This window comes from Pocillopora verrucosa, chromosome 13, assembly GCF_036669915.1.
Source record: "Pocillopora verrucosa isolate sample1 chromosome 13, ASM3666991v2, whole genome shotgun sequence".
Lineage (NCBI taxonomy): Eukaryota > Metazoa > Cnidaria > Anthozoa > Scleractinia > Pocilloporidae > Pocillopora > Pocillopora verrucosa.
In genome coordinates, this window is record NC_089324.1 from 17,563,069 (window position 1) to 17,579,074 (window position 16,006).

Sequence of the window (16,006 nt, forward strand, 5' to 3'; positions counted from 1 at the left end):
AATTTGGTGGTTGTGAGAGTTCAATATCGAGAAACAGCTCATCTAAAGTACTGTAAACGATCATATTGCGTTAAGTCAACAATGCACGTGTTACCAGCTCAAATTGTATCGTTAAGACCAAAGTGCTTATTTACTTGAGTTTGCCTAATTCACAAACCTTCAACTATAAGTTCTGCAGAGGAATTCATTTCCCAAGTCCCACTTTTAACTGAACACTTGTAAAGTCCCTCATCTTCACCGACGGTCTTCTTGATAATCAGCTTACTGCTTTGCTCATCTGTTATAATTTTGACTCTCTTGTTCGGTTCTACAGGCTTCATTTCCTTGAACCAGGACACAGCTGGTTTGTCTCGACTCACAAAACAGATCTCCAAAGTTGCTGGTTCTCCTTCATCAACTTCAACGTCCTCCAGCTCCTTTGTGATTTGAACTTCAAGGGATTCCTCTGTTTTTGGCTTTCTTGCTTCTGTAAATGTAGTTAGAAGACACTCTACTAAACATTTTTCATTTGTTACAAAAAACTTCATGAGTACCAATGGATCTGATGCGTCGTAATAAACGCTACCTTACAACATACCTCTTAAACGCTTAAAAACGTTCTATGGAAAAAAATTGTTACATGCGAAATACCATGAGGAAAGATAACTGGTTCAGATTTGAGATCCAAAAAACTTCCAACTTCGCTACTTGATGTGTTTTTCAATGACATCAATTTTCCACAGGCTTTATTCCAACTGATGTCGCCTACGCCCAGTTGTTAAAATAGCAGATAACGCTATCCTACGTACTATCTTATCCAACGGATAAAGGTTTATTCAAAAGGCAAACGGTTGTAGCGTTATCCATCCTTCGAAACCCGAAGGCTGGTCTCTAAGAGTCTACAAAAATTACCTTCTACGAGCAATTCCACTTCGCAGATAGCTTTTCCTGCCTCACTTTTTGCTACACATTTGTACATCCCTTCATCATCCACTTCTGCCGCATGAATAATAAGCTCATGCTTATCTCCATCAGAACGAATAGAAATATTGTCACTTGGTTGCACTGGCTCGTCATCTACAAACCATGTAACTTCAGGCACAGGTTGTCCAATTACCCTCACTTTGAGAACCACCTTGGCACCTTCATTTACCTTTAAGTCATTAGGAACATCCATAAAGTCAGGCAGAATGGGTTCATCCGCACCCGGCAGTGTCAGTTGAACTGGCTCGTATTCCAAGGCTGAAATAGTGTCTGGTATCAAAGGCACATCTCCTGGTCCAGGTAAAACAAGCTACAAAAATGAATTGACAGAGATACAATAATTACAATCTTCTTAATCAATAAAAGAATACAAAACCCAAACACAGAGATCTTATAAGGGTTTCCGCCACATCCAGATGTTTGAAACGTTAGCAAGCCAATCCCATATCGTACTCAATTGACATACTTTGCGCTCCTATCCTTTTTTTACCCGAAAGGTGATTGTAATGAAACATTGAAACAATACATTGACTGCAGTTTAACACTAAGTTCTGAGTCCCAAGACACTAACAAATAGCACTGCTTACTTCAACCCTCTTGTATTTGAATGATAGTCTCTACGCAAATAAAAATTTTAGGATACCTGAACAGCTTCAAAAGAAGGTCTACTTTGTGGAAGCTCTTTCTCTGACACTTCACGTTTCTCCTTGTAGGTTGAAGGAAGGCTCTCCTCTTTAACTGGGAGTGCAACTTCCACTGGTCCAAAAGGTACTGAACTTATCGGTACACTTTTTTCCACCGTTACTAAGTTTTCTGGGGACTCCACTTCGTTTTCATCGTCTCCTACAGAAGAAAAGAACCGTATACAAGAATGACTCTAATGAACAAATGGCTCTACGTCAACATGCGTCAATTAAAACATGTAGCACGCGCGAACTTCGGAGAGCACCAAGTATGTTGAAGACTCGCTAGAAGTGCAGCCGTGAGCAACTCAAGCTTGTTGCTCTCCAAACGTCCTAAGTGCTTCGATCAACGCAAAGCTGACGCATGTAATAATAATTTTAAACAAATTTTCATCGCACTTGTTGAATAGCGAACACGTCCATGCGTTCAAACATGTCGTTAGCCTGGTAGTGGAAATATAAAGTAAGCCCGCCCAATTAATTAAATTCTACGAATTTACGAACTATCTTATGAATGAAATGAAAGAATGTCGTTCCAAACATCAACATTTACAGGCTCACGTATTATGCTGGGCATGAACATTTACATTCCTGTCACAAATTCTGACCAATCCTTCCTCTCACACTCCCACAAAAGAATACTTCACCTTTCATTACGACTAGCCTCAAGATAAATACAAACCTGTAACCAGCAACTCTGCCTCAGAGTTAGCTTTTCCAAATGAATTTGAAGCCACGCACTTGTACAGACCTTCATGACTCGTCTTGGTAGAATTGATGACGAGCGTACAGCCATCAGTGTCGTCAAATTCAATTCTGAAGTTGCCACCTTCTTCTATTGGTTGTTCATCTTTAAACCACTCCACTTTCGGCCCTGGCTCACCCGATATCCTGACCTCAAGCTTTGCAGCACTACCTTCGAACACCTCCTTGGACTTTAAGGGCTGAATGAACTTGGGAGACTCGCCCTCCGGTTGTTTTGCTGTTCATGTAATGAGTAAGGAAATACTTCTATTCACAAGGTGGTGTCTCTTGCTCACTATGAGATATACTTTTACACGAAAAAACTCGAGGAGAAAGACCCACCCCAATGAACAAGGTGGACTATCATGACTGTATTTTATATTTCGAAGTTTTAAATTTCGAAAAAAGAAAAAAAAAAAAGGATCAAACCATAGAGTGCTACTCCAAACAAATCACAGAAACGATGGCGACATCCCAAACCTCTGGCTCAGAACAATTTATGAAAAACTGACATTTATTTTTCGGTCATTCTCTGCGGCTGAAATATGGAAAACAAATGTTTCAGACTCGAAAACTAACCTTTTATATTAACATCGAAGGTTCTCGTTATTGTCCCAGACGGGCTGGTAGCTCTACACTGATAAATTCCAGAGTCTTCTGGTGTTGCAGCGACAATATTGAGAGACTGCCTCTCTCCTAGAACATCAGTCTTGTACTTGCTACTGGTTCGACTAATTGGTTGGTCGTCTTTGTACCACTTAGTGGACGGCTTTGGCTTTCCAGTTACTTCAACTTGCAGCGTAACATCGCTTCCTTCATCAATCAACATCGGAGCTCCACTATCTTGGTCTGAAAATTGGGGTGGGATTAACTTTTCCTTAACTGTCAACCCAGCTGAACACACAGCCTTCCCAACTACATTGGATGCAACACATTTGTATCTCCCTTTGTCTTTAGTTACGCAGTCATTGATAGTGAGCGTGTGGCGACCATCTACAGTAGAATCTGTAACAAACCGCTCATTTTTTAAAATTTCCCGTTCAGAAGAGTACCACTGAACGTCAGGAAGTGGAAAGCCTTGAACCTTTACGCTAAAGACTGCAGTATCACCTTCAAATGTGCTGACCTCTTTCAATTTCTCTGAAAACTCTGGTTTACTCTGATCTTCAAGGTCACTGAGTTCATTTACCAGAAGTTCCATAGTGCTGATTGCTGATCCAATCTCGTTCTGTGCTTTGCACTGATACTCTCCTTCGTCATCCAGCTCAGTGCTTAGGAAGAGAAGTGATGAGAACTCTCCATCGCAGTCAAAAATGACACGCTCACTTGTCTCAACAGGACTACCATCTATTAGCCAAGTAACTTTTGGATATGGTGTTCCAGTGACCACACAAGTCAGTTTGGCTGTACTTCCCTCAAGTACTTCCACAGGACTATTTACTGCTGTGACCTCCGGTGCGACGCCATCTAAAGAATCTTTCCCTTGAAGATAAATTAAGATGAGATTTAATGAGAGAGGTAAGAGGTTTAAATGGGACACTGTCCGATATTCATTTACCACAACCAATTTATTGACTGAAAAATTACCCTTATCATCAAGCAACTCTATCCAAACCTCGCCTCAATAAATACCATAATTACGTGAAAACAAATTTAGAAAAACATTCAAGTAAACATAGCTTCCGCAAATATTTTAGTGAAAGAAAAAGTAAATTATTAGTGGAACTATTAAAAAAAAGTATGATTGCAAAACTAACTGATAGCTAGCACCGACGCAGTGCATTTTTCGTGTATCTAATGAGGCACATAACCGCCTTCCACAATTTTTCATACACAAGATTTTCTCTTTGAAAATCAAATTTGCTAGTATTACCTTTAATGGTGACCTTGAAGATACTGGTGCTATCATCATTAGTATCAAACTTGTAAATCCCAGAGTCCTCAGGTAAGGCATTTCTTATTGTCAGAGTATGGATGCCTTGTTTAGCATCAATATCATAGTGGGTACTCTGCATCAAAGGTTCATCATCCTTAAGCCAAATGACTTTGGGAAGTTGTGCACTGGTCAAAGCCTTCAGTGTTACGTCTTGGCCCTCTGTGATATCCACAGGAATCTTAGCAATATCTGGACTCTTCTGTGCAACTGATGAAGAGGTAACTTGCAGTTGAGCACTACACGAATCTTTGCCAGCTTCGTTCATAGCTATACATTTGTACAGACCGACATCTGATTGTTCACACTTTTCGATTACAAGAGAGAAGAGTTCTGGCTGATCATCATCCACGTCATCAATTATCATAATACGGCCCTCATCTTCAAGCTGTACACCATCTTTAAACCATTCCACGACTGGTTCTGGGTTTCCTACAACACGGATATCAAAGCAGACATTCTCGCCTTCGGTAATACTTGTGTTTTTCAGTGGCTCTTTGAAAATTGGTAACGCCATTCCTTCGTCCACTATCACTTCAGAAGAACTTGACACGACACCTTGGTCATTCTCTATCTGACACAGATAGTCCCCTTCATCATCTAGAATTGAGCGTTGGATTGTCAGGACACAAACTACACCATCGAATGAGGTGGTTATTCGCTCATTGTCAGTCAGAAGAACATTGTCATGAAACCACTTCACGTGAGCATCAGAAGCTCCAGAGACATGACACTCCAACGTGATTGGTTGTCCTTGAAGTACCTCTACCTCATCAAGTTCCTTGGTGATTTCTGGCGACGAACTAATTGGCTTTGCACCTGTGACATGTACGTTGATCAACATTCATTATAATTCAATTTATTCAGCAAATTAGTGGCTAAGAAAAATAAGATCAACTGTCTATCTGGTGTACGAGTTAAACATGTTTCATCGATAACTGCAATTACATTTTAGACGACTGCAAAAAGCAGCTATAAAGCTTGAAAAGCATATCAACCATATGGTTCCCTTGGGCGAACAAATTGTATCAAGTTCATCTTTTTGTAAATCAAACTTTACCAAGAATTCCAGATGATGGATTTGGGGGAAACTGGACAAATTAAACAACTGATCAATGCATTTAATAAGAATTCGAGAAAGTACTATCTGTGGAGGAACCCCGATGGTCAGAGGAGTATCATTCTCTTTCTAATGTTTGTCTACTAGCGAACAACGTGGCAAATCCGTACGAGAAAACCAAAATCGCGACTAAACTAAGACCAGTTAAAAGGATCCAATTTATTACTTGGAGAAACTTACATCTGCCAGCAACAAAATGAGAAATGCCTAAACTAGAGAAATTAAAAAAGATTACAAAAGGAAACCTCTCACTTTATAACTTCAAGATAAAGGGCTACCTTTAATTTTAACATCGAAAGCACGTGTACCAACTCCAGCTTCATTTGTGGCAGTAAGAGTGTACTTTCCTTTGTCAGAGATAGTTGGATTTGAAATCAGTAAGGAGTAAAGGTCATCTTTAGAAGTAATAACAATATGCTCGCTGTTTTGTAGAGGAACATCATCCTTATCCCACCCAACTTGTGGTGTGGGGCTACCCTGAACTCTTGTTGCAAGCTTAACATCTCCATCGACAGTCAGTTGAAAAGGAACGACATTGTCATCTTCAACAAAAGAAGGCCTTTCCAGTCCCGAAGGTTGTTCTGGGTGAACGTTCTCCGCTTCTTTACAATCAACTGAATATGTTTTCCACGAGGAGCCAGCTTTATTAGAAGGCATGTATTTGTGTACTCCTTTGTCCTCCTGAGTGGCACCCTTAATAACAAGATTCTGCACTCCAACTTCTAAGTTTATCGGAAAATGGTTACTTTCCTGTATGACTATTCCATCCTTTGTCCACTCTTCGTCTGAGGTTCCATTGAACATAACCTCCAGTTTAACATCACTATCCTCAGAAATACTTATTGGTGTCTCTAGCTCTGTCTGTTTTACAATTCTGGGAGGCACTAATGTTTCGTCTACAACTTCCTGGCGACTTCTGACCTCTTCGGGCCCAACACCACCAATGTCTAGAGTGTATGTTCTGGTCGACTTTCCAGCTGGGTTAGTTGCCGTGCAAATGTAATTCCCTTCGTCTTCTGGCGAAGCTCCTTTGATAAAAAGTCTGTGAACGTCTTCTGAAGAAAATAATTTAACCCGTTCATTTTCCAATATAGGTTGACCATCTTTTCTCCACTCAACGCTTGGTGAAGGATTCCCCGCTACTCTAACGTCCATGGTCACATCGCCATCATCTGATATTACAAAGGGGTTTGCTGTATGTTCCTCAAATGAAGGCATAACCCAGTCTTCATAGCCTTCTATGTTCACTTCAAAACTTCTCGTGGTAGTTCCAGCACTATTTGATGCTAAACAGACGTAAGTTCCTTTATCTCTTGGTGTAGGTCCACAGATCACTAACGTATATATATCTGTGTCATTGTTCCATAGGAATTTGCTTGTTTCTACCAGGGGCTTCTCATCTTTCAGCCACTTTACCTCCGGGAGAGGTTTACCTCTTACTCTCACTTGCAGAGTGACATCTTCATCTGCGTTCACTTCAAAAGGACTGAGACCTTCCGGCAAGGCAATAAAGTGCGGAGGTTCAAGATCAAAGTCTGCGGTCTTTCTTGAAGCTGTAAGCTTCTTTTTCGTGGGTCGAGGTTGATCCTTAGTTGCACCTTCTTCTCCTGATGTTACCACAAACTTTGGCTGGTTGGAAAAGCTTAGGGGTGTGGCTGACTCTGCATTAACGGAGACTTCAAAAGGCACCTCAAAGGTGGGTTCACTTTTATTTCCAAGGGGAATAATACTTAATCTTGCCTCGTATGACTCCTCTCCAACTTCATTAAAGGCAACACACTTGTATATGCCGGCATCCTCAACAAAGGTTTCTTCAATGGTTAGGGAAAACTTTCCCTTTTTAAGATCGTCTCTAATAACAAATCTCCCTTTATCTTCAATCGCTTTTTCATCTTTAAACCAATCGACTTCGGGTTCTGGGGTTCCTCCGATAATAGCACTGAACGTTGCATGTTGACCTTCTGATATCGTTTGGTTGTGTGGCTTCTTTTTGAAAAAAGGTGGACTATGATGTTGACTGAAATCTTCCTCCACTAGCACTTCACAATCTGTAGATGCAGTGCCAAACGCATTTTTAGCAATACACTTGTAATCTGCTTCATCATCGAGCTCTGTGCGTAAGAATATTAGACGGCAGTTTTTCCCATCAAATTCGGTACGAACACGTGTCGTTTGCCTAACTCGACAATCGCCTTTGATCCACTCGATGAATATTTCAGGAGAACCAACGACTTCGCACTCCAGAGTAACTGGAGAGTTCTCAATGGCTGTTGGTGACACCAACAACTTTGTAAACGTGGGCGCAGTTCCGTGCGGCTTTGAGGCTATGCAATAAAAAAGGGATTGTTTCTTCACATTTCCGTAAAGGTAGACCGTCTGTATCTAGAAGCTCGTCTGCGAGACGTCACGACAGAGGTATGAACGACGTATGATAAGCAGAATCAAACGTGTTACAAGATTTGGAAGAGGCCAGTTAGCCTACAGAAAGACCGACTTCAACAAAGCCATAGCTCGTCCACAGACGACAAGTGAGGAAGAAACACTGCACCAAGGCAGAATGTACAAAGTACAGTTAGCAGAATAAAAAGCATTAGTTGAGGTGAGGGAGGTGCCTTTGATTGATAACAATTACAAAGTACACACAGAGCAATGGTTGAGCGATATAATTATGCTTTTAACCGAAAATATATGTAAAGTATGCTGATACACTTAAATGATTTTATAGTGCTAGGTCGTTCCTCAGATGCTTATAAATAAAAGCCACCTTGAAGCCAATAGCTGAGAAAGCTGGGCAGGATTACTAATGATAAGGTTAAGAAGTATTTTACAGAATTAAACTCTATTCTATTTGCTTGCGCCTTTGTTGGTCTACCACTGCTCTTACAATGTTACATAGAGAACCTTATGTCAGTTGATATCATTTTACGAAGCAGCCTCTTAAATACCCGAACTAGAGCGTTTTCGGTATGCTGATTGCAGCTCACTAACGAAGTGTAATTCATGTAAAAGCAAACTGTTGCAAGCTTCTCCAATATTTAACATCTACCACAGAGCACATTGTTTAAAAAACAGTTCAAGTCATAGGAGCCACTAAAGAGCCACATGATTGGTCAATATTTTTATGTATTGTCCGACTCGAAATGATTACAAACGTATCTGGTCTCACACGCTTCTGCCATCACCAGTTAGAGCAATGCATGTTAAAATACACAAATTAATCTGAGGATGACATAGCACAGTGAAATATCTGTGCTACATGTACATGGAAGCTGCTACAAAAGATAAACATTGAAACAAACATCCTTACCTTCAATGTTAACGTTGAAAGTCCTTGTGGACGTTCCAGCAGTATTATGTGCGATGCACTTATAAGCTCCAGAATCAGCAGGGCTAGCACTAGAAATAGTTAGGGTATGTTTGTCATCTTTGGCCTTTATGTTAAATTGACTGCTGTTCTTAAGAGCTGTATCATCTTTGACCCACTCCACAGTTGGTGTAGGCTTACCACTAACCATCGCCTCTAGCACAATGTCACCTCCAGCTTCAATCAAACTTGGAAAATAGGGCTCATCCGTAAACACTGGAGGGGACAGCTTTTCTGCAACAGTGAGTTCGCCAGTGCAAGACGTTTCTCCTGCCTCATTTGAGGCGGTACAGCGGTATGTTCCAGCATCAGATAACAGGCAATTAGACAACTCCAAGGAATGCATGTCATCATCGGAGAGAAATTCGTATCGTGATTCCCCTCGCAAAGACTCGTCATTCTTCAACCATTTTATGTCTGGTTGAGGTGTGCCAGACACCCGAACGTCAAATCGTGCCAAGTCACCCTCACATAACTCTATATTTGTCATTTTCTTGACAAATTCAGGTGCAACAACTGCCTCGTCAACAACAAGTTCTATAGAGCAAGAAACCTTCCCAACTTGGTTGGTAGCTGTACACGTGAATTCTCCGTCATCTGTTTGTTTTGCTCCCTTCACAGTAAGAGCGGATCGATTTCTGTCGAACTCTAGTTCAAAGCGGTGACTGTTTCGTACAAGTTTTCCATCTTTGAACCACTCAATTTCGGGTTCTGGTAGACCAGAAACAACTGCCTCAAATCTGGCTTGGCTTCCCTCGACAATGTGTGCTCCTTCAGGTCGAACAACAAATTCTGGGCCGTGCATCTCTTTTTCGACTTGCAGATTAGCAGAGCAAGTATCCGTACCGCCACTGTTAGAAGCAGTACAAGTGTATTTCCCTCCATCTGAAAGCATACATTGAGTTATCTGCAATGTATGAATACGGCCTTCTGTGTCCATTTTAAAACGATCATCTGGAACAACAATGCTCCCATCTTTCAGCCACTTCAAAGCTGGTCTTGGTCTCCCACTGACTTCAACCTCCAAGTCAACAGCACCTCCCTCCACAACTGAGTTGTCCTCGAGGCGCTGGAGAAACCGGGGAGGAGTGACGTTTTCTCTCACCGTCAGTTGTCCTTCGCACGACACACGGCCGGCCTCATTTACCGCCGTGCAACGATAGGTGCCCTGATCCTCTGATGTGGCACCGTAAATGAGATAAGCATAACTTCCTCTCTCTTCGTTCTCAACAAATTCAGTTCTCGACGTAACTTCTTCGATCAAAACGCCATCCTTGTACCAATCAATATCAGGTTCTGTGCCTTGTACTCGTACTTCCAGGCGCACATCAGTATTTTCTGTTACGTCAACATTCCTCAGTTCATCCAAGAAAGAAGGCTTCTTAATCTTCTCTGCGACAGAGAGTTTCCCGGTACATGACACCTTTCCAATCTTGTTTGTAGCTGTGACTGTGTACTCTCCATCATCGTCTGGAAGAACATCCATCAGAATAAGTTTGTAAATATCACCATCACATTCCACAAGGGTCTCCTCGTTTCCTTCTATCTTCTCACCACTGCTGGACCACTCTACATCAGGTGTAGGGTCTCCAGTAATGTGCACTTCAAAACGTGCTGTGTCACCCTCTGTTACACTAAGATCCTTTAACCTCTTCACGATTTGTGGTGGTAGCGGCGTTTCTGCCTCCTTTAGAACGCCGAGCACACCTTCAAGGGATACTTCACGTTCCACAACAACATTATGTGACGGAGAAATATCTTCAGTTTCTTGGCAAGCATTTCCTTGATTAACTAAAAGCTCCACTTGACATGACGCTTCTCCACTCTCATTGACAGCAACACATTTATAGATTCCTTCGTCATCTAGAGTCGCAGAACTGAATGCTAATTTACCACTAGGCAAGGAAAAAATACGACCAGTTTTTGGAATTTCTTCACCCTCTTCATTGAACCATTTAACAGTAGGCATCGGCGTACCTTCAACTTTCACCTCGAAGGAAACAACATCCCCTAACATTACATGTGTACTTTGAGGTTTTTCCAAGAAGGTTGGAGGTTTCCCGTGAGTTCTTCCTGGTTTAACAGTGAGGGGTGCAACACTACAAACCAAACCAATATCATTCCTTGCCTGGCACGCGAATTCCCCTGAATCACCGAGAACAGTTTTATGAATAACCAATTTGTGGACGTTTTCAGTCCAGCTTGGTTTGTATTTTTCACTGGGTTCAATAAGAACATTGTTTCTAAACCATGCAACGTCTGGTTCAGGATTTCCTTGAATCTCCACTTCAAACTGTGCATTACACCCCTCCAAAACTTCAACTGGCCTCAGTTCTTTTAGAAATTCAGGTTTGATAGCTATCTCATCCACCAAGAGTTCAGCTGTACATTCTATTAACCCGAGAGCATTCTTGGCAACACACTTGTACTCAGCCTCGTCGTCCAATACTGTTCCGTCAATAATCAAAGCATACTTATTTCCCTCTTGGACTGTATGTGTATGCTCGTCTTCTACCACATGGTCATTTTCAACAAACCACTGCACAACCGGTCTGGGTGAGCCATCAACTATTACTTCCAACCGGACTGCATCTCCCTCAGTAACACGGAGAGTTGAAAGTTCCTTAATGAACATAGGTGCTTTACCACTAAGCCTTTTTTCCACTGGGGGACGAACAGCCTCGACAACCCGCTGAATACTGGTTGGGAATGTTTCTTTACCTTCATCACTCACTTTGAGCTGTGCACTTGTGACTGCTTTGCCTGCTACATTAGATATAATGCATTTGTATTGCCCAGAGTCATTCGGTGCTATGTCTTCTAGTACTAGCAAAGATGAACCAGGTTCTGTGTCAATGTCCATACCTTCGTCGTCTTCAGAAACTTCCTCATCATCCAAATACCATTTGACTTTTGGCTCTGGACTACCAATGTACTTGACAGAAAATTCAACGGTGTTACCAGAATCAGCTGTAGAGTCGTAGAGTTTCTTTGTAAATCTTGGTGGTACAGTATCCTCTGCAACCACTAGCACTGCTTCGCAAGAGGCTGTACCGAACTTGTTCCTTGCCTTGCACACATACGTACCACCATCGTCATCTCTACAATTCGTAATTAGAAATGTATGTGTATTTCCTCTTGTTTGGATATCAAAGCGTGGCCCAGATTTTAACAGCTTTGTGCCCTTCAGCCATTCAACAAATGGTGTTGGCTTTCCATTAACTCTTACTTCTAAACAAAGTGGACTGCCGTCTGAAACCTCAGTATTTTGCAAGGCTTTGGTAAACTCCGGAGCTTTCCCTTTACCATTTATTGTCACTGTGGTAGAGGTAGTATCCTCTCCAGCAGAATTTGTTGCAGCGCATGTGTAAATCCCCTCATCATCCATGTCCGTCTTGAGAATGTGTAATAAGCATGTGTTGTCAGATAACACTTTCATTTTTGTCCTGCTACTTTCGTTAACTTGCTGTTGGTTCTTAAACCAAATTATATTGGGATCTGGTTTTCCAAGCACTGAGCACTTGAGCTTGACTGGGTCTCCCTCAGACACCACAACACTTTCTAACTGTGACGTAAATTTGGCAGGTATTTGTAAAGGTGATATGTACAGATGCGCGCATGATTCAGCAACCCCAGCCTCACTACTGGCTTTACAAGCATAGTCACCTGCATCTTCTAGTGTGCCATACATAAGAATCAAAGCAGACGTGTCTTCATCGTGAACAATTTCCAAATGCTTGTCTTGTTTAACTGGCACTCCGTCTTTAAACCAAGCTACCTCAGGTTCTGGCATTCCTGTGACTTTCACATCGAAACGAGTGCAAGAGCCTTCCACAATATGCACATCCTTTAAATGTTTAACAAAGGAAGGAGGGCTTGTTGGAGTGACTTGCTTTACGGTTAGTTTACAGGATTTTCTGACTTCACCGGCAGTGTTCTTCGCTCGGCATATATAGTTTCCTTGATCACTGCATCTCGCATCCTTGATCTCTAGGCTACAGATGTCATTTTCTCTGGTTGCATGGAAGCGCCTGTGAGGGTAAATTGTGATTGGTTGATCATCTTTATACCAAATCACTTCGGGTGGAGGTGCGCCAGTAACAAAGATCTGCATTTCTACAGAGTCTCCTTCTTCAATTGTTTTGTCTGTAAGTTCTGTGGTGAATTCGGGGGGAATAGACCTTCGACGAGATGTTGGCCTACTCTCTGTCATCAAATGGATTTCAGAAGCACTTATATCACCGGGTGTAGGAAGTTGAACTTCGATGGGTGCAAACCCAGTTCTATCTTGCCCATCAACAGTTAATGTCACTGACTGGGGTAGCTGATTTAGATTTCTGTAGGAGAGTAAAGAAACGGATTCTCAGAACTTGTAAAATAGTGTCCCAACCATTATAATAAAAAAAATCTTCAATGTCATACTGACCTTTATTGAATTCTCTGAGATTCTCTGTAATAAATTCTACACTTTCACTATCTAATCATATTCTTAGCTTCACTGTCTTGATTGGCCTGAATATTTCAAACACTCATCTCAAGTATTAAAGTACTATAAGTGTATTACAGTAAACGACAGAGATTCTTTTACGTTTAAAAGATAATCTGCAAACTCAGTTGTTGAGAAGTACATCAACTAAAATTGCGGTATGACTTTCCTTATTGCACAGTATCGAAAGTTGGATGTAGTTTAGCTCCTGCATAATAATAATATAACGACAACTCTTGAATGGTTTGCACTTTTGCGAAATGAATAGATCCAGGTGAGAGAGAAAATTACCGACTACCACTGCTTACTCGTGTACATTACTGCAACTGGATTAAGAATAATTTTGTACAGAAATTTATATCAATACCCTTACATTGCTAAAACAGAGCTGTCAGTTTCATCATCCACGTCAAGTTCCCCCTCTGATTCACCAGCTGTAAAAATCGTTTTTTGTGTGTGTTAGTTTTTAATTTTAATAAAAGTTGAAAAAACCCACCACAACAATCACATGACACAACCAAGACTCCCATTACGTTATATTTCAACACAATACAAATTCTTTATCAGCTTGTGTTAAAATCAAACTAAGCCGTTAACTCCTATGGACGCGTCACGCCAGAATTAGTAAATATCATAAATATCAGACATAGTTTGATGCTACTCTGGTTTGCAGATTTAATGAATGTAACCGAAGAAGTTACAATTCATAGACCCATTAATTCATAGACCATAAATGTAACTTCTTCGGTTACATTCATTAAATCTGCAAACCAGAGTAGCATCAAACTATGTCTGACTGTCCATCTGGTTGCCGTGTGAACTTTAATATATTTTATCATAAATATTTTAGAAACTAGGCATTAGTAATTAGTCATTAAGGCCTTACGCTTGACTGGCCGTGCAGTAACATGGCTCTGTGTTTTTATCTTCTTACATTCAACATTCAGGTCTGCCATGGAAGTTGCTGATCCAGCTACGTTTTTAGCACGGCATGTATATACTCCCCCATCCTCAATATCAACTTCTGAAATCTTCAAACTGTACAAATTGCCATCCTTCTCAGTATGAATGCGCTCTCCAGTTCTGATGGGAAGGTCGTTCTTAAGCCATACTACTCGAGGCTCTGGGGTACCACTCACACGAACCTCCAGGTGTGTTGGTTGGCCCTCAGCTGCCTTAAGATTTTCTAATGGCATAGTGAATACTGGAGCAACTGGAGCTGTGATTATGAGGAGCATATGCAAGTATAAGCTTTAGACAAAACATGAAACAACTCTAGTAAGGGGGTAGACCGTTGGATTTGGCATAGTTGGAATTTGGGCCAAGAAAGGTGAAAGGGAAATCATAGATAGCAAGCCTAAATTATGAGCTGAATAAATCTAAATGTACATTTTTTCACAATGCATTTTCCACGTGCTTGGAAACCAGTTAATTCTTATGTCATTTTTAAACAGCCAGATAGACCTTTTTTGAACTGCAAATGGACATAATTACTAAACAACACACAATTCGTATTTCTTTACGTTCTCTTCAAATAGCTCATTACTATTTCTATTCACATTTCACTAAATATTCAGGAGTATTATGAGTGCATTTGCGTGTGCATTTATGACTTGAGTTACCAACAGACCTGATGCGACCTCTACCGGTGCCACTTCTACAACTTCTCTTTCCGTAGCAGGGACAAAAATTTCCGAAACCTTTTCAGCGATCAGGAAAGAAAGCAGTGGATATTAGGAGTTAAATAAGGCCATGTCACCACCAACCAAAACTATCATATTTAGTCACCTCCCTCAGAAAAACGCCGCATTCAACCGGAATAATGTGGCATTTACTTAAGGATATGAAGGAAAAATAATAAAATCAATAATAAATAAATAATCTTCACCATCCTCGTTGTGTATATCACAATACTCACAATTACGAAAACAGTGGGAGACAAAGAAATTTTCTGTTTTACATAATATGTGTTCCAATTGCCGTCTGCGATTTAAAAAAATATGGTTCCTATCAGAGACGGATAAATCTAATGGAGGCCGCGGCTTGTGTCAATACGGATATGCGATTTATGTGCGTTCCTACCTCCTCTGGCGATTTGGATCCGGGCTTAGACCTGAGATTCACGGTGTATTCTGTGAAAAGAGAGAGAGAAATGTGAATTAAACCTACATCTTCGCCTCCGAAAAATGGCAGACACCATAAAGATATGGCACTGAGTTGCTCTCAACTGAATCATCATTTCCAGCTAGTGCCGACGAGAGGTTAAGCTGATAGGGTTCTTCCTTGAGCAGGTTGCACCAGAGTCATTCACACTGGCATAAACTTGCATGGAATTACCTGCAGGCATTATGATTTCTGCTGTGGACTTCTTACGCTGAAGAACTGTTGCTGGAACCAAAATTTCATCGCCTTGGGAACCATCTGCGAGAAGTTTGACTACTTTGTACATTCCAGGGTGTGACACTCGATCCAAAACAACCACAGTCTCTCCTTTCCTGAGGCAAATGTTGTTGTGGTCATCTCTGTAGTCTTCTAATGCTATACAGAACTCAACTTCTTTGGGAGTAGAAGCCAAAAGGATCTCAAACCTAGAATTAACAAATCCATTTTTTTAAATAATGCTACTCTATTCGATCCTGTGCTCACGCTGATGGTCCAAAAAGAGACCCACACCAAAAAGGAGGCTCTGAAGTAGAAGCTTCAGAAACCAGCA

The 16,006-nt window shown here is 41.1% G+C and overlaps 1 protein-coding gene across 4 annotated transcripts in view; it reads right to left on the minus strand.

Annotated features, from left to right (window-relative positions):
- Positions 1–16,006, minus strand: part of LOC131797441 (muscle M-line assembly protein unc-89) — a 94,858-nt gene that overhangs the window by 53,156 nt on the left and 25,696 nt on the right. For 3 of the 4 annotated variants that reach the window (XM_066160063.1, XM_066160062.1, XM_066160065.1), the window contains 13 exons: positions 15,631–15,881; positions 15,376–15,425; positions 14,924–14,993; positions 14,228–14,512; positions 13,667–13,727; positions 8,751–13,144; positions 5,722–7,767; positions 4,264–5,142; positions 2,970–3,872; positions 2,329–2,628; positions 1,607–1,806; positions 892–1,273; positions 158–466 (listed from right to left, as the gene is read on the minus strand). In XM_066160063.1, coding sequence (XP_066016160.1) covers positions 158–466; positions 892–1,273; positions 1,607–1,806; positions 2,329–2,628; positions 2,970–3,872; positions 4,264–5,142; positions 5,722–7,767; positions 8,751–13,144; positions 13,667–13,727; positions 14,228–14,512; positions 14,924–14,993; positions 15,376–15,425; positions 15,631–15,881 — 10,130 coding nt within the window. The remainder of the gene's footprint in view (positions 1–157; positions 467–891; positions 1,274–1,606; positions 1,807–2,328; positions 2,629–2,969; positions 3,873–4,263; positions 5,143–5,721; positions 7,768–8,750; positions 13,145–13,666; positions 13,728–14,227; positions 14,513–14,923; positions 14,994–15,375; positions 15,426–15,630; positions 15,882–16,006) is intronic. The other variant, XM_066160064.1, reaches the window with a different exon arrangement.